This window comes from Rhinoderma darwinii, chromosome 3 (genome assembly GCF_050947455.1).
Source record: "Rhinoderma darwinii isolate aRhiDar2 chromosome 3, aRhiDar2.hap1, whole genome shotgun sequence".
NCBI classification, from domain to species: domain Eukaryota; kingdom Metazoa; phylum Chordata; class Amphibia; order Anura; family Rhinodermatidae; genus Rhinoderma; species Rhinoderma darwinii.
In genome coordinates this window covers 170,221,995-170,241,371 of record NC_134689.1, presented here as the reverse complement: position 1 = coordinate 170,241,371, position 19,377 = coordinate 170,221,995, and the positions used below count along the sequence as shown (strand labels likewise).

The 19,377-nt window shown below is 41.5% G+C and overlaps 1 protein-coding gene across 1 annotated transcript in view; it reads left to right on the top strand.

The window, feature by feature from the left end:
- ANO6 (anoctamin 6) overlaps positions 1 to 19,377 on the top strand; it is an 81,460-nt gene that overhangs the window by 51,107 nt on the left and 10,976 nt on the right. Inside the window, exons 9-18 of the mRNA XM_075857033.1 lie at positions 94 to 199; positions 748 to 808; positions 2,510 to 2,655; positions 3,203 to 3,280; positions 5,585 to 5,810; positions 9,911 to 10,080; positions 10,654 to 10,751; positions 11,271 to 11,398; positions 14,956 to 15,161; positions 18,565 to 18,767. Of these exons, the coding sequence (XP_075713148.1) occupies positions 94 to 199; positions 748 to 808; positions 2,510 to 2,655; positions 3,203 to 3,280; positions 5,585 to 5,810; positions 9,911 to 10,080; positions 10,654 to 10,751; positions 11,271 to 11,398; positions 14,956 to 15,161; positions 18,565 to 18,767 (1,422 nt within the window). The remainder of the gene's footprint in view (positions 1 to 93; positions 200 to 747; positions 809 to 2,509; positions 2,656 to 3,202; positions 3,281 to 5,584; positions 5,811 to 9,910; positions 10,081 to 10,653; positions 10,752 to 11,270; positions 11,399 to 14,955; positions 15,162 to 18,564; positions 18,768 to 19,377) is intronic.

Sequence of the window (19,377 nt, the reverse complement as noted above, 5' to 3'; positions counted from 1 at the left end):
CAATCTTTGTATAGCCGTTCTAGCATCCACTATCCAAAGCATCAAACATATATATATTTTTTTACGTGAACTAAAATTTTTGCTTTGTTTCAGCAAAGAAGTCTGTGACCCCAGCATTGGAGGAAGCATTATTATGTGTCCACAGTGTGACAAGGAGTGTACATACTGGTATCTTAATATCACCTGTGAATCATCAAAGGTAATAGTACTGGAATGCATAGGGGATGCGTTTCTCATAGTGATGTACTTTGTGTAGAATTGTTTATAGTATCCATCCGTGTTAAATGTGTTGCTCTATGCTCAATCTTTTACATACACACAGCCCATAACCTCTTTATAGCAGCATTGTTAGTTTGTACAGTTGTAAAGTTCCTTTCATCCCAGGTTTGATACTCCCAGACATTCTGACAGTCCAGAACTGTTGTCTTCTTCTTATAGGCTCTCTACCATAGTTGTCAGCTGTTAGTCCCAGACGATTCCACATCGCAATAATCGCACTTACAGTTGACCGGTGCAGATCATGTTTGTTTATTGAGATTGCATGGCTTTGTGCTTGATTTTTCCAATGACCAACCCATAATCTGCAATGTTACAATAAGCATGAGTGTTCTTTTTGCACCCTATACATTCACACAAGTCAGATGTACTGTACTATTTGTAAATAATGCAACAATGGGGATGACCATCGGAACAATAATGAAACAAAATGTGGTCTTTATATACTGAATAATCTATTTTCTGTTGCAGAAACTTTGTATATTTGACAGTTTTGGAACTCTGGTGTTTGCAGTGTTTATGGGAATATGGGGTAAGTTGTCTCTAGCACGGTCTGATGACAGATCCTCTTTAAAATTGTAAAACTTTTCTCCAGTATGGTTATGGATACTATAAGAATGAGATTCTATGCAAAGCTCAGGAAATACCTGATCACAATGGCACAGTGTCCTCGCGTTGTTACATTTATTATATCACTCAGTGTCAGACTGGTGCTAGTATTGTGGGCAGGCTTGAGTTACAATAGTACTGGATTTGATTAAAAAAATATGTTAAACATGGCATAAAGATTTTTTCATTTTTTTTCCCCCCCAATCCAGGTTGTAATGCCAGTGTTGGTAATTGGTGCACAATAACCAGATATTGGTGTCTTGGCGTATTTTCCTTGCATACTTTTTTTTTATTTAATTTTTTTTTTTTATTAATGCAATCATGGCTCTGTATTTGAGGTGATAGTGTAACTTTCTGGTAAAGTTGTGGAATTTCTGTTTTGCAAGCTAATGTTCCTTACCACACTAACATAAAGCTAGTGAATCACAATGGCTTCTTTTAATTGCTTACACCTAATATGGAATCACTTCAATGTAGAAGATTGAAGGCTCAAGGAGCGTCTCACCAAAATGCTTCTTTTCTGGGTCTTCATAGCAATCACAATTGAATAATCTGATACCGTAAATATATTCTGCTCTATGAAATTTAAGAAACGGTTGGCAAGTGATTTGAAAATCTGCCTGGTGCAGCAGACATAGTAAAGTTGTTTTGTAAAGACAGACAATTAAAGCATGTATGGAGCCGGTTCGTCCGTGCTCTGGCTGTGATGGAGCTCTATGACCCAATCAGTACTTTTAGAAGAACGCTTGTGTCGTGGTATGATCAGTCTCACAGCTATAAAAAAAACAAAAAAACCTAAGCTGACCTTTTGACAGAGATTAAATAAAACTTGGAATCAAGGGGAGCAGAGCTTCCCAACCATATAAGTCATTGTAGCTCCTGCCTGCCCGCAATGCTAGCCCAAGTCCAACACTGAGGGATATAATGCATGTAACAATGCGAGTACCCTGTACCATTGCACTAAGATTTTGTAGTAGGTTTCCTGAGCTTTTAGAAAAGCGTGAAGGCTCAACTAGTCAAGGAAAAAGTGTAATTAAAGTAGATGTACGCGCATACAAAGAGGATAGGAGAAGTGAATAGATGGTAGAGACTAATTTAGTAGGAGGTTGAGGTGGGTGTACATGTAGGGTAGATTTATGGGGTGTTCACTCTCTGTATAAATATTGGAGTAGTTTAGAAGCGATAAGAGATGGGGAGAAGGTAAATTTTTAGGATATTAATTCTACCTAGCGAGTAGAATTCTTTACAATCCCATCTTGCCAAGTCCATTTTAATAATATGGGAAAGGGGATTCGTAGTTAAGGTCGTAAATATAAAGAGTCTTGCCAGCTAAAGGAAAAGTTGTCCCGTAAAGAGCGGGCAGTTTGAGATGCTAATAACAATCTTTGATAGATCTTATAGTTACTATAGTAGCTAAAATCTTTGATCAGAAATGGCAGAGAAACAGGTGCTTGAGAAATATAAAGCAGGTTATGTACAAAAATGTTTAAAAATCTCTTTCCAATGTTTTTTATGATCTTAGTGGATAATATTTTGGAAGACTGCAGACAGAATTTTGTCTGTATATTGATTTGCATTTTAAGCAATGCATCACGTCTAACATAGTACTTTCATGTTTTAACAGTTACTTTGTTCCTCGAGTTTTGGAAGCGCCGTCAAGCTGAGCTTGAATACGAATGGGACACAGTTGAGTTTTTAGAGCAAGAAGAGCAGCCTCTTCCAGAGTATGAAGCAAAATGTACCCACGTGGTTGTGAATCCCATCACTCAGGTAACTTTGTATGGTAATTTAAAGGGGTTCTACCAGAATTAAAAATTCTTGCCTACACACAGAATAGGTGATAATTGTTTAAAAGCTAAGACCCCCCCACCGATCGCGAAAATGGGGGTTTCGAACCCCCTGTTTCTCCTCATTGCTCGACCTCACAAATGAGGACATTGAATATAGCGGCGGTCGAGCATGCACTCTGCCACTCCATCAAAAGCCTATTGGAATGATGGAAACAGCCAAATATGGCACTCAGCCATTTCCGTAATTCTCATAGACCTTTAATGGAGCGGCGTGTGCATGCTCGACCGCCACTCCATTCAAGCTCCTCCTCACTGCGGGGGTTTACTGAGGAGGAACGGGGAGTTTTGGACCCATTTTCTGTCTTGGAGGGGGGTCCCAGCGGTGGGGCCCCCAGCGATCAGACCTATAACGCCTATCCTGTGGATAGGTGATGATTGTCGATTCTGGGAATACACCTGTTAAAGAGCTGCACCGTCATTGGACTTAATCTTGTTAAGCATTGTCTTTTTCATTCCTCTGTTTGCAGCAAGAAGAACACGTTCCTTACACAGCCTTTGGAAAGTGTCTGAGGATGGCATTTTGTTCAAGTGCAGTGTTCTTTTGGGTAATGTTGTTAATCTACAGTTTTCTGACTTTTCCAATATAAATAGTCATTCACGGCTGTTGTGCTGACTTAAAGTGACAGTCAACGGTTTCCACCCCCATAGTCTTGCCTATGTGGACCCCATAATCTGGAGAACTTCTGTAGGAAATCAGTTATCTATGCGCATGCACGAGCAGGGAGTTATTACCTATACAGGTGGTAGGCAACCATAATGAGGTGGTGATCTACTGTTCTAACTTTGGAGTATCTTGAGATCTACTTGGTACCGAGTTGTGACCGGACCATGGAGGGAATAACGTGTAACTTATCAGGGACGTTGCTGGGGTCTTAAAAGCCACTGTCCCTGGATGTGTATTAATTTTTAATTTAAATGTAGTTCTACAGAACATACAGGACAATTCAACACTGATCGGAGACAGTCACATACAGACTACACAACCATTACAATGATTGACTCACAGGTGACCTCTTCTTTGATGGTATAAGTTTGCTTTCCTTATCCCCTACATGTGACCCAGATGACCATGGCTACTTCTACCAGCCACGACACGTCTCTGGAGAGTTTGCGGTCCATACATCTTCGGTTCCTCACTTTTCCATCATCCTCATTTTCTCAACGCAAACTCCCCCTGCTGCTATCCCGGGTACTGTGCTGCCTTATGCTCTCAAATGCAGTACTACAGAAATATTAGTGCCATACAGATAGTCCTTCTGAAAATACTAATACCTCAGAGATAGTGCTCCCTACAATAATTAGTGCCACACAGTGTCCCCCAAAAATAATTGTGCCAACCTGATCGTAGGGATTATTGCTGTCAGGGGAACGAAGTGCCCCGAAAAATAAGTTTGGTAAGTTGACCGTGCCCAAACAGTGCTCCCAAAGATAATTGTGCGAAGCAGAGTGCCTCATTATTAATAATTGTGCCCCCAATAATAATAATAATGTTCACCTAGAGAGCCCTCATTAGTAAGTGTCCCCAATAGTAATCGTGCTCCCAGTCAGTGCCCCCATTAGTAATAATTCTTCCCCAGAGTTCCCCCATTAGTAAGTGTCCCCAATAGTAATCCTGCTCCCCCAGAGTGCTCCATTAGTAATAATTTTCTACAACAGTGCCCCAATTAGTAATAGTTCTCCCCTACAGTGTCCACCTTAGTAACAAGTCCCCTTATAGTGTCCTTATTTGTAATAGTGCTAACCCACATTGTTGCCATTCGTAAATGCCCCTTAGTGCCCTCAATTGTAATAATTCTTCTCCACAGTGCCCTTATTAGCAACAGTACCCCCACAAAGCCCTCATTTGTAATCATTTTAATCCAGAGAGACCCAAAATTCTCTCACTTGTAATAATGCTCCACCACAGTGGCCCTTTTAGTGTGCCCAATAGTAATCATTGAACCCCCAGACAGCCCTATTAGTAAATGCTTCCCCCCAGTACCACAATTAGTAGTAATGCTCCCCCAGAGTGCTTCCATTTGTAATAGTGCCCCCAAAATTAAGTGTACCAAAGAGGGGCTCAATTTCCCATCTAACTCTCTTTCCATGCATCTTCAGTGGTGCAGGATTCTATGAGCCAGGTGATGCGCACAGACACACCGAGCTTAATAATTGGAAATATGTAGTGGTCATGGGAGGATTTGGTAATTCAATTGAAGAACAATACAATCATCCGCCTTTACATCCTAAAATGGCTGTTTAGAGGGAATTTAAAGGTTTAGTGTCCCTTTTAAGACCTCGGTGAAATAAATCTGCAACAGTCCCAAGGCTAATCTAGATCCGTTTAAATTTGGTCCTTCCCAATGTAAAACTGCAATGCATGAGGTCTGTTATGGCAGTAGAATAACAAAATGCTCAAAAACAAATAGTGGTAAAACTTTTGTTTCTTTCAGAACATGTAATCTGTTCCTATGCAAGATCTGTGTCATTTGAGAATCTAGGATTAAATTGTTTTTTTGCTCTTGAATTTTCGTCTTAGGCTGTATTCCTCCAGCAAAAACTGCTTCAGACGTTTTTTTGTACAGTGGTTTGCCAAAAACTTGTCAAAACACTCATCGAGTGTGGTTTCTGACTGATTGAAATGGGGTTTTGGAGGCGGAAACCGCCTCAAGATAGATCATGTCGCTTCTTTTTACCGCAATGCGTTTTTTTTGCTTGCGGTAAAAAAACTTGTCCGCCTCCCATTGAAATCAATGGGAGGCATTTTCGAGCGGTTTTTGACGAGTTTTGCGGAGCGGTTTCCGCGCCAAAAAACTCGTAAAAGAACTCCGTGTGAACAGGGCCTTTATATTGTATCTTTATTTTCACAGATTCTGCTGATCGTTGCATCAGTAGTTGGGATTATTGTGTATCGACTTTCTGTCTTCTTGGTGTTTTCTGCAACACTGCCAAGGCACATTAATGGAACAGAAGCAATTCAGAAGTACTTAACTCCACAGACTGCAACCACAGTCACTGCATCCATCATCAGCTTCATTATTATCATGATCTTGAACATGGTCTATGAAAGGGTGGCAATAATGATTACAGACTTTGGTAAGAAAAACAGCTCTGGCTCTTCAATGGTTTCTTAACAATAAAAATTAAATAAAATAAACCTTGACACAAAGTGCAAAATTTACCTAAAGGGCTTGTCTCGCGAATTCAACCACTTTTTAAATAGAAGCTGGCCCGACCATCTTATTGTCACAAGTCCGGTTTCTCTAACCCTTGTGTACACACGGATGCATGCTTTAAACAATGTGGACCAGTGGTAGGATTGTAATAGTCAGTTCCTTTTTGTTTTTCTTGAACTACAGAGAAGAAAAAAAAATGACAAAACTATCATACCTTCTGTATACGGAATAAAAGGACATTTTTAATATTCCAAACTGTAAAACTACTATATTTACCATACAGGTGGTATCTATTGTGTTCTGTTTTGCAACTACTTTTTGTGCTTCTGTAAGTTGGTCATACATGTCTTTAGTTTAATCCTTTAATGACAAGGCTATTTTTTACGTTTTTCCATCGTTGCATTCTAAGAGCTATAACGTTTTTATTTTTGCGTCTACATAGCTGTATAAGGTCTTGTTTTTTGCGGGACAAGTTGAATTTTTTAATAGCACCATTTTGGGGTACATATTATGTATGCGAGATCACGATGTGCTGTGAATACAAATGGACATGAATGGATAGCAGTATATGACCCTAACTGGTCAGCGTCATACATTTCCTTTTACAACGCCCAGTTGTCTATTAAGAAACTAATTTGCATAAATCTAAAATTGCTCATAACTTGCTCAAAAATTAGCGTTTTTCAAAATAAAAACCACTGTTATCTATATTACAGCATCGATCAGATTATGTAGGAGATGGGGCACTTATAATGTGGTGACAGATCGTCTTTAAGGCCCTTTTACAACGGCCGGTGCTGTGGGCGCCGATGAACGAGACATCGATGATCGGCGCTTGCTTTCTCCTGTCACACTGAGCCATGGATGGGGACGAGCAGTCGTTACTCCGATGGTTCGTCCCCATCCATAATTATCATGTGGGCAGTGCGTCTAATATTTTACTTTTTTAAAACGATACGACCAGCAGATCGAGCGTTTGCTCGGTCATCTGCTGATTGTTCCCCTATTTACACAAGGCATTTATCGGCAAAGAGCGTTATAATGCTTGTCTGCTTGATACTCGTCCTTAGTAAAAACCCTTTAGGCCCTGTTCACACTGAGGTTTTTTTACGCGGAAACCGCGCAAAAAAACTCCTCAAAAACCGCCCGAAAATGCCTCCCATTGATTTCAATGGGAGTTGGACTAGTTTTTTTTTACCGCGAGTAAAAAAAAAAACGCGTCGCGGTAAGGCTAATTCCTCCTGCAAAAACTGCTCCAGTAGGTTTTTGCACAGTGGTTTGACAAAAACTTGTCAAAACACTCGTCGAGGTTTTTTTTTATTCCTCTTTCTGACTGATTGAAATGGGGTTTTGGAGGCGGAAACCGCCTCAAGATGGGTCATGACGCTTCTTTTTACCGCGACGCGTTTTTTTTTACTCGCGGTAAAAAAACTCGTCCAACTCCCATTGAAAGGGAGGCATTTTCAGGCGGTTTTTGAGGAATTTTTTTGGCGTGGTTTCCACGTCAAAAAACTGTGTGAACAGGGACTTAAAGAGGCTCTGTCACCAGATTTTGCAACCCCTATCTCCTATTGCAGCAGATCGGCGCTGCAATGTAAGAGTAACCTTTTTTTTTTTTTTTTTTAAACAAGCATTTTTGGCCAAGTTATGACCATTTTTATATTTATGTAAATTAGGCTTTCTAAAGTACAACTGGGCGTGTTTAAAGTTAAAGTACAACTGGGCGTGTATTGTGTATGTACATCTGGGCGTTTTTACTACTTTTACTAGCTGGGCGTTGTGTATAGAAGTATCATCCACTTCTCTTCAGAACGCCCAGCTTCTGGCAGCATCAGCGTTTGCAGGTAAGTAGCTACATCGACTTACCTGCAAACGCCGATGCTTCTGCAGAATCAACTGTAGCCTCTGGTACCGATGCGTCCTCGCTCGTCCGACACGATGCAGGACCTGGGGCAGGAAGTGAGTGACGTCACAGCGTGATCTCTCGAGAACACGCTGTGTCTGCACTGCCAGAATCTGGGCGTTGTGAAGAGAAGTGGATGATACTTCTATTCACAACGCCCAGCTAGTAAAAGAAGTAAAAACGCCCAGATGTACATACACAATACACGCCCAGTTGTACTTTAACTTTAAACACGCCCAGTTGTACTTTAGAAAGCCTCATTTACATAAATATAAAAATGGTCATAACTTGGGCAAAAATGCTCGTTTTAAAAAAAAAAAAAAAAAATGTTACTCTTATCTACATTGCAGCGCCGATCTGCTGCAATAGGAGATAGGGGTTGCAAAATCTGGTGACCGAGCCTCTTTAACAACTAGAGCAGTCACAATAGTCACACTTCCTGTTTTCTGCAGCTCACTTGTCCGCTTTGCTTTGTAGAATGGGATAGAGTTAGCAGAGGGTGGAGCATTTAGTTACAGTATATCTGTTGGAGACCCAGATAAGACCATACTAAAGAGGCTCTGTCACCAGATTTTCAAACCCCTATCTCGTATTGCAGCAGATCGGCGCTGCAATGTAGATTACAGTAATCTACATTGGGCAAGCTATAAGTATTTTTATATTTATGCAAATGAGCCTTTCTTAAGTACAACTGGGCGTGTTTAAAGTTATGTACAACTGGGCGTGTATTGTGTATGTACATCTGGCCGTTTTTACTTCTTTTACTAGCTGGGCGTTGTGAATAGAAGTGTATGATGCTGATGAATCAGCATCATCCACTTCTCTTCGTTAACACCCAGCTTCTGGCAGTGCACAGACACACAGCGTGTTCTCGAGAGATCACGCTGTGACGTCACTTCCTGCCCCAGGACACATCGGCACCAGAGGCTACAGTTGATTCTGCAGCAGCATCGGCGTTTGCAGGTAAGTCGATGTAGCCTCTGGTGCCGATGTGTCCTCGCTCGTCAATTTATTCCCACTTGTTGAAGCTGCCAAATAACGCGCACACATCCTACTGTAGTCAGAGGCAAATTCAGCACTCCACAATTACGGTCTCTTGATGGAAATGCAATTGGCAATGCAAATGAAAATGTGTATAATCTCCAGTCCTGTTTTGAGCCTTTTCGTCCCCTTAAAGAATTTCAGACATTACATTGGTTTAAAGAGGCTCTGTCACCAGATTTTGCAACCCCTATCTGCTATTGCAGCAGATAGGCGCTGCAATGTAGATTACAGTAACGTTTTTATTTTTAAAAAACGAGCATTTTTGGCCAAGTTATGACCATTTTTGTAATTATGCAAATGAGGCTTGCAAAAGTCCAAGTGGGTGTGTTTAAAAGTAAAAGTCCAAGTGGGCGTGTATTAGGTGCGTACATCGGGGCGTTTTTAATACTTGTACTAGCTGGGCGCTGTGAAGAGAAGTAACATCCTCTTCTCTTCAGAACGCCCAGCTTCTGACAGTGCAGATCTGTGACGTCACTCACAGGTCCTGCATCGTGACGGCCACATCGGCAGCAGAGGCTACAGTTGATTCTGCAGCAGCATCAGCGTTTGCAGGTAAGATCGACTTACCTGCAAACGCTGATGCTGCTGCAGAATCAACTGTAGCCTCTGGTGCCGATGTGGCCGTCACGATGCAGGACCTGTGAGTGACGTCACAGATCTGCACTGTCACAAGCTGGGCGTTCTGAAGAGAAGAGGATGTTACTTCTCATCAGAGCGCCCAGCTAGTGAAAGTATTAAAAACGCCCCGATGTACGCACATAATACACGCCCACTTGGACTTTTACTTTTAAACACACCCACTTGGACTTTTGCAAGCCTCATTTGCATAACTACAAAAATGGTCATAACTTGGCCAAAAATGCTCGTTTTTTTTAAAATAAAAACGTTACTGTAATCTACATTGCAGCGCCTATCTGCTGCAATAGCAGATAGGGGTTGCAAAATCTGGTGACAGAGCCTCTTTAAAGCCAGTGCCTGAATGATAACCAAAGTGTGCAATAGTCTGCCTTTTATTTGTTTCACTCTGTACTGTTAATGAAAAAAAAGTCATATTAACCAGCGTTTTGTTGCAGAGCTACCACGAACAAAGACTGAATATGAAAACAGTCTTACCACCAAGATGTTTTTGTTCCAGTTTGTCAATTACTACTCTTCTTGCTTCTACATTGCCTTCTTCAAGGGAAAGTTTGTTGGGTACCCTGGAGATCCAGTATATTGGTTTGGAAGATATCGCAATGAGGAGGTAAGTTGTTTTTTTGTTTTTTTTTTGTGTGTGTTTTTTTTTCTTTCCTGTCTCTTATGTACTCATAAGGTTAGGCCTATATGCCTTTTACAAAACTCATTTAAAAACTTAAAAATTTACATCCGTTTGCAGCACATTTTTAATAAAATGATTTTGCGTAAGTTCGAGTCCCATCCAAATAAGTAGGATCTGACTATTCAGTGTGAACTTGATCTTAGTGCATGAAATAGGGTGGTAGCACCACTATGGTTAAACAAAAACCGCAAATTATATTAACAGTATTCGCAATAACATTAACGGCATGGCTTCAAATTACGGAGCCATGGCAGTTTAAACGGGTTCGTTTTCAAATTGATCCCAACAAATCCCGATGGATTTAATTAACTCAGAATTATTTATTTTGTTTGTTTATTTTTGCGAACAGAATAGTGCTGTAGACTAAGCTATTCAAGATGCCAAAAGGCAACGGAAACACAGTGCCAGTGTGAACAAAGCTGCATTCTACTTTTATTTGTGTTCTTTGCAGTAATGATCTGAAACCCATGTGTAATATAATTTGACTGACTTTTGTAGTGTGATCCTGGTGGTTGCCTTCTTGAACTGACAACACAGCTCACCATTATAATGGGAGGCAAAGCCGTCTGGAATAATATTCAGGAAATTCTTCTGCCGTAAGTAGTATTACGATTTAAATTTTTGCATAAAGGGACAGACTTCTGTAAACAACCCCTTTTCATAAGAGCTATTGGGGTACAATAAAAAGAAGGGTGGTGGTCATCTGCTTCAGACCACCTCTATTCCGCACTGCAAATTTTGGAATGCATAACTGGTAATGAAGGGGAAGCCACACCTGACTATATGGATTGTATTACACTATTCATTTGCTTTCTTTCAAACTGACATTTGTGGGTTAGATGGAATATTACAGGCCTGCATCCTACTCTGAAGTGACAAGGGTAAAATTGTATCTAGCACTTTATAGTAGACTTTTTATTTTATTTTATTTTTTATTCCTTGATGTGTCTATGCTTCTTTTACTGTACTCTACTCTAGCTACTACATTGTTCATTTATTTGCTCTACATTGAGTTGTAGAGCTGAATGTGAAGTAGGCAACAAAGTATAAAATATCAATATGGTCAAGTGTTGAGCAGCAACCAATGATAATACAGAAATTTCTGGACATTGCAGCTGGATAAAAAATCTAATCGGAAGATGTCGTTCTTCAGGAATAGAAACCATTAAGCCTCGGTGGGAACAGGATTACCGTCTGCAACCTGTAGGAAAATTAGGATTGTTTTATGAGTATCTTGAAATGGGTAGGTTGTCGTATAATTATTATTATTATTTATTATTATTTTATTTTTTTCACTTACGTTTGCATCTTACTTCGCGTTTCAAAAAACTTCTGATATGACGTGTCCGAAGTTTTCATTGGTGGGGTTCCAGACTCTGTGACCCCCTACAGTTCTCAAGAACGCTCGTTAGAGCTGCTTTAGCTTCTGTCTGCTTTACTTGAAGACGGTTAATAGACTATAATGCCATCCTGGAAGCGGATAGGAGTTGAAGCTGCTATGTGCACTTGAGCAGCTTTGTTCTTGCAAAGAGTGCAGGTCTCATAACCTGGAACGTCACCATTAAAAAATTGTGTTCTGTATCTACGACATACAGAAGCTTCCTGTAACTAAAGGTACACTTTTTGCGAAGTTACATAATTTTTCAGAGCTTTTGGATTTTTCAGAGCTTTTGGATTTTACAATAGAAGTATATTAATCAGTATAGGACCTGAAGACGTTCTTTATGGTCAATAATATGTAATCTCTTAACTAAAGAGATTCTTCAATTTTTAAATAAAAAAAAATATGCGTACCTCACCGCTCCTCTTTTCCTCTCTGGGTCCTCTCCGTATGATGCGGCTCATACGATGTACGGACACCGAGAAGCGCCAGGACGTGGTATGCGCCACAGCACTGATGACGTGCGCCGCATATAAGGCCCTGATGCTGCTGGTCGTTAGCACCTTGTCTGAGCCACACTGGAATGATTAGGGGACCCGGAGGGGGCGAAGAGGTGAGTTTATGATTCTTTTTAAGTTTGTGGCCAATGTGTTGGGAATAGATGGCACATGGCCGCTGTTGTGGCGCACAGCCCGGATGAAAGACGCTTTTTTTTAAAAGGCTTTGTCATCTTAATAAATGTCTCATTTTACTACAACTTTTCTTTCTTTTAAGGCCCCATGCACACAATCGTATTCTTTCCCTCCCGTAAATACTGGTCCGTTGTCATCCGTATTCCACCCATATCACATGATCGCTCAGATGCCATTTTCTCCTTCTCTTTATTCAAAAATTTAAATTCCCTGACGTCGCCTAGCCATGCTCCCGTAATTACGGGTGCACACACGTAGCCACCCGTAGTTACGGGAGCCCCATAGACTTCTATAGGCCTGCCCGTGCCGTAATTACGGCCTGAAATAGGACATGTTCTATATTTTTAAACGGCCCGGGCACCTTCCCGTACGCAAACGAGAAGGTACCCGTGGCCAATAGAAGTCTACGGGCCCGTAATTACGGCCATTTTTACGGTCGCGTGCATGGGGCCTAAGACTGGGATATGAAACGGCAGTCATATGCCAGTGAAACTTCAGTCTGAGGCCCTGTGCACATGACAGAATTTTTATCTATCCAGAAATACTGTCCGTAAATATGGATCAGTAGGTATCCGTATTTCATCCGTATATACAGAAGGGTGTCCGTAAATACAGTCCGTATTCCATCTGTATATATGGATCCTTACAAAAAGAGGGAGGTTGCAAATGATGTCATCAACATGTGGCCTAGCAATGCTTCCATAAATACGGACGGTTTACGGATGCACATCAGTAGCCGTCCGTATTTACGGAAGCTTTTCGATGTCCGTAATTACTGACAAGAATAGGACAGGTTCTAGAATTTTTTTTCAGCCCGGACACCCATCAGTAAAATTAAAGATAGGTGTCCGTGGCCAATAGAAATGCATGGGTCCGTAATTACTGATGAAAAATACGGTCGTGTGCATGGGGCCTTAAAGCGGCTCTGTCACCACACTATAAGTGGCCTATCTTCTACATAATGTGATCGGCACTGTAATGTAGATAAATGATCAATTTTGACCAAGTTATGACCTACTTTAGATTTATGCTAATGACTTTCTTAATAGACCACTGGGCGTGTTTTTACTTTTTGACCAATCCGCGTCATACACTTCTCTCAATTTATGTACCCCGACATCGTGTTCTTGCGAGATTACGATGTGCTGTCACTCACACATTAATGTTACTGAAGTGCCTTGAGAGTGAATAGACATCACCTCCAGCCAGGACGCGATGTCTATTCACAATCCCCACACTTCGGTAACGTTTGTGTGGGACTTACAGCACATCGAGATCACACTGTGCTGTCATTTACTTAGCCATTATATGACGTATACAGTATTTTTCCAGCAGTTCTCCCCTATGTATGCTCTCTCTCTCTAATTGTCAGTTTTCCCTGAGTGGGCAGAGAGAAGCTTCTATGTTGTCTCCCATACACTGATCGTTCTTCCAACAGTTGTGCATGGTGGTTTTTATTTTGAAAAACAATCATTTTTGATCAAGTTATGAGCAATTTTAGATTTATGCTAATTAGTTTCTTAAAGACCAACTGGGCGTGTTTTTACTTTGGTCAGCCTCATACACTTCTTTACAACACCCACTTGGTCAAAAGTAAAAAAACGCCCAGTTGGTCTTTAAGAAACTAATTAGCATAAATCTAAAATTTCTCATAACTTGCTAAAAAATGATTGTTTTTCAAAATAAATACCACTGCTGTAATCTACATTACAGCGCCGATCAGATTATGTAGAAGATAGGGCACTTATAATCTGGTGACAGAGCCTCTTTACTGAAGTGTCTTGAGAGTGAATAGACGCAAAATACGCTTTTTCTGCCTCCCAGAGGTCAGATACGTAAATGCCCGAAGATAGGCCATGTCGCTTCTTTTACTTGCAAGACGGTTTTTCTGCTCGTGGGGAAAAAACGCTTTCAAATTCCATTGAAGTCAATGGGAGGCATTTTCGGCCATTTTTTGGCGCGTTTTCTGACACTGTTTATGCGTCAAAAAAACGCGTCAAACTCTGTGTGAATTGGCCCTAAAACTACTATATTTATTTACCATACAGGTGGTATCTATTGTGGTGTTTTGCAACTACATTTTGGGCTTCTGTAAAAAGTTTATATAAATAGTCCTATATGTCTTTAGTCTCGCGAGATCACGCTGTGCTGTCATTAAGTCCCACACAAACGTTACCGAAGTGTCAGGATTGTGAATAGACATCACGTCCTGGCTGGAAGCGATGTCTATTCAGTCTCAAGACACTTCAGTAACGTTAATGTGTGAGTAAGTGACAGCACATCGTGCTCTCGCAAGATCACTATGCGCTGAGTACATGAATGGAGAGAAGTGTATGACGCTAAAAAACGCCCAGTTGGGCTTTAAGAAAGTTATTAGCATAGATCTAAAATAGGTCATAACTTTTTTCTAAATAAAAAACACTGCTGTAATCTACATTACAGCGCCGATCACATTATGTAGAAGATGGGGCACTTATAATGTGGTGACAGAGGCTCTTTAAGGCTTTAGGGGGACAGCTGGTAATTATTGGAATGGCTCAAAATATTTCATAGTGTAACCGAAGTGAATAGGCAACAGCAAATGTTTCAAATGACAATACTAAAAATTCACATAATAAATGTATTTTAATTTTTATTGCCATTTGAGAACATACATTAGGATTATACACACAGCAAGAACCACACGTTTTACCCATTTCATTTTTATTTTTTTTAACCTCTGACCAGTGATTCAGTTTGGATTTGTTACTTTGTTTGTGGCATCATTTCCTCTTGCTCCTCTTTTGGCCCTTGTGAATAACTTATTGGAGATTCGGGTGGATGCCTGGAAGCTTACCACTCAGTTCAGGCGTATGGTACCAGAGAAGGCGCAGCACATTGGAGCCTGGCAGCCAATTATGCAAGGAGTGGCAATACTTGCTGTTGTAACAAATGTAAGTGTGATATTTATCTATGTAATCTGTCACAATGTAAAACAAAGAAAAACAAAAAATTCTCGTTAATATTATTGGTGGACACCGCACCATGGGTATAGGCCCCTGCCACGAAGAAGCACACTAGGTAGGAAAGAGTTAGGTAGGCAAACCATACCCTTCCCACAGACACCGACTAATTTTAGATTTGAGCTTCGTGTCCGTAGGAGAAAGCAGTAGACCGGAGTATCAGGTCACGTCTATTTTTAATATAGTTTAATCTATTTATTTTCTCTCCTTGAGCTGCAGGTGGGTTCTCAGCCTTTTCAAAGCCTAGTCAATCCCCTGAAACCAGGCAGTCCTCTGCACTGAATTTCCCTCACCGCCGGTCATCTAACCTATTTTTTTGCTTCCGCATGTGGAGTGCCAGTAGCCCCACTATTTGTGCAATGTTACTGAAGTGGTGACCCCTCACACACTAAGACCGGAGGGTGAGTATGAGAGATTTTCCCCCTTCCCGTACCAGACGGCTTCCTATTTTATTTGCTAGCCCAAGCTACTCTAGGCCCCATTCTGGTCCTGGTAGCAGCGGCACAGATGGTGAGGCCTCTAATTTAGTGCAGGTTTTTCCAGAGGTCTGGGCCGCCCTCTCCCCTGTTTCCGGGGGGGGGCCTACTATTCTGATAGTGAGCTTTTCTGGGAGGGGCCCAAATCTTAGTCCGGTTTGCCGGCGGCCGCACTCCACCGTCACTGCCTCTCTAATTTTAGTGCCTTGCCTTCCAGACGATTAGGCCAGAAACTCCCTTCTACTTACGGGAGCCATAGGGCAGTGAGTGGTGCTGCTCCCTCAGGTGCCCGTGGTCCTAGTCATCTATTTATTTTGGCAGGATGGTGGTTTATGGAGTACGCAAGGGTTTGTCAGAAATCCACATACCAGGAGTGGATAACTGGGCCGCAGACTTCCTTAGTCTGGAGAAACTGGATCCAGGAGAGTGGTCGCTTCACCCAGAGATACTCCATCATCTTATCCAGAAGTGGGGCACACCAGACTTGGATCTTTAACGCTCCATCTTAACCACAAGATTCCGACCAAAGTGACCAGGGCAAAGGATTCAGGGGCCACCGCAGTTGATGCGCTGGTCGCTCCATGGGTCACGTTTTTCTCCTATCTGTTCCCTCTTCTCCCCCTCTTGGACAGAGTACCCAAGAGAGATGTTCTGCCAGCAATCCTGTTGACACCGGACTGGACTCGCTGGGCTTGCTACGCCAACCTAGTCGAACTGCTTGTGGATGCGCCTAGGCATCTTCTGCTTCTACCCGACTTCCTTTTCAGAGGACTGCTAAACCACCCCACTTTACATCAGATCTGTTTAATGGCGCGGCCATTAAAGTGGAGGTTCTGAGGGCCCAAGTTTCTTTGAGCCAGTCATCCAGATGTCGTTAAAAGCCAGAAAACCGTAGTCAGCCAAGTTTTACCATCATACGTGGAAGTCTTATTTCCGCTGGTGTGTGCAGAATAATTTCCACCTTATGAAATGGTCCACACCGAGAGTTCTGTCATTCCTTCAATCAGTCATTGAACAGGGACTTAGCTTAAAATTCCCTTAAAGGTCAGGTCTCTGCTCTGACTATTCTTTTTCAGAGGACTTTAGCATTTCGTTCTCAGGTGAAGACTCTTTTGCAAGGGGTGGCTCATGCGGTCCCTTCTTTCAGACATGCCGTTTAGCCTTGGAATCTTAATATGGTTTAGGGGCACTTCAGGTCGCCCCCTACAAACTTTTTAGAGAAATTTTGCTGCATCTACTTTCCTGGTGGCTGTCACCGCCATCAGACTGATTTCGGCCCTTGTCTTGCAAGGCCACCATTGCATGTTGGTTCTGGACTATGATTTCGGAAACCTATCAGTCCAGGGGTAAAGTTCCTCTCCTTTAGGTCACTGCCTATTTTCCAAGGGCTGTTGGTGCCTCCTGGGCGGTCAGGCATCTGTTTTCAGTTGCGCTGTGCACACCTTCACTAAGTTTTTCCAAATTAATTCTTTAGCCTCTGCTGATGTCCATCTGGGTCACCAGTTACTGCAGGTAGTTGTGTGTTAGGTGGGCCACATGGCTGTACTTTCAGAGGATTGAAACATCCAAGTGAGACTGATTTAGGACATTCCATAGTGCAGTGTTCCCCAATGATATTAACGAGAAAACAAAATTCTTGTACTTAGATATATTTATATTTATCGTATTAATTGGGGGACACAGACCCAGCCCTCTTATTTTGGCTTGGCTCGGGATCTGTTTTGACTGTTGGGTTGAGTTTTCTCCTGGTACCGTGGACATTTGTTTTTCTCTCCTCCTGCTTTTGTAAAAACTAAATTAGCCATTGCCTATAAGAGGGTGGAGCAAAGACTCTTCCCTACCTGGTGTCCGCCTTCTAGTGGCAGGGGCCTATAACCATGGTTCTGTGTCAGCCAATGAATACAACAAGAAATAGATTTTATGGCCAATTTGCCTGTTTACTGTAAATTTTAAAACAATCACGGCAAAAAAACGTGATTTAAACGTGTGAAACACCTAATAGAAGCCATGATGTTAGGGCTTGTGTAGCAGCAGAAAGGAATAATTGTACTCAGACATGAAGTGACAAAATTAGTGTATACCCCTCCACTATCCTCTATTTGGCAAGGCATCTTAAAGGGGCTCTGCCACCAGATAAGTGCCCTATCTCCTACATAATCTTATCGGCAGTGTAATGTAGATAACAATGTTTTTTTGTTTTTTTTTTAAACTATCATTTTTGACCAAGTTATGCACAATTTTTAGATTTATGCTAATTCGTTTCTTAATAGACAACTGGGCATGTTTTTACTTTTTTACCAACTGGGCGTTGTGAAGAAAAGTGTATGACGCTGACCAATCTGTGACCCATCAGCGTCATACACTTCTCAATGTTCCAGCCCATTGTTACAGTGTGATTGTGCAGTGAAAGAAGCGGAGCTGGAACAATAAGAAGTGTATGATGCTGATTGGTCACTGATTGGTCAGCATCATACACTCCTCTGTAAAACGCCCACTTGGTCAAAAGTAAAAACACGCCCAGTTGTCTAAAACGAATTATCATAAATCTAAAATTGTGCAGAACTTGGTTAAAAACTATTGTTTTTCAAACTAAAAACCACTGTTATCTACATTACAGCGGAGATCAGATTATGTAGGAGATAGGGCACTTATAATCTGGCTCCATCAAATAACAGATGCCCTTTGATGTCCTATCGGTAATGATGTAAGAAGAGAGGCATTTAGCATGTGAAAGTTTCTAGGATGTAAATTTTGAACGGGACATCTGTAATCATAATTGGTACAACGTAAATCAAGTAACAAGTGCTTCTGTAGCTCTACCTACACCTAAAATGGTTTCTCTTTTACTCCTGCTGCAGGCTATGATTATTGCTTTCACCTCTGATATGATACCACGCTTGGTTTATTACTGGTCCTTTTCTGTTCCACCCTATGGCACCCATACATCCAGCACTATGCAGGGATACATTAATAGCACACTTTCAGTCTTCAGTATATCGGATTTCAAAATTGAAAGCAAACCGGTTCCACTACCTTGGTTTGGCACAGAAACCACATGCAGGCAAGTACTGATGGAATTTCCCTGAGCTAACATTAAAGTTGTGTATTTCAGCATCTCTTGTGGCATGCTCTGGTAAGCCAGTTATATTGCAAATTGTGAAAGATTTTGGTTGTCTGAATTATAGGCAGGGCCGGCTCCAGGTTTATGTGGGCCCTTGGGTGACAGAACCTTAGTGGGCCCCTTTGCGGTGCAACTCAAGCGGCGGCAGTATAAAGGCAGAAACATAATGCCAGAAGGATGTAACCCTGAATCACTTACCATTCACATGTAAGTCATGGGCCAATGAATCCAGATAAAGCCGTTTCTGCGATGTGTGAATCTTGATGTATCTGTTACATGGAGATTGTGATTTTCGGAAGACCTGGTATCTGTAGGCTTGAGTATTTCAGTACCTGGAGGAATTAGAGGTAAGCGTGATGTTGATAAACTGCCTCTACCAATACCACCTATACTGTCCGTTACAGGGCACCATCCCCCCAAAAGGTGACCTTTAAGAAAATAGTTATGGTTCAGTTTTAGTGCCACCTTTCTACTCCCTACACAGTAAGGGAATGTTCACACGCAGAGTTTTTAGGTGTATTTTGTGCTGTTTACGCCTCGAAAAGCACCT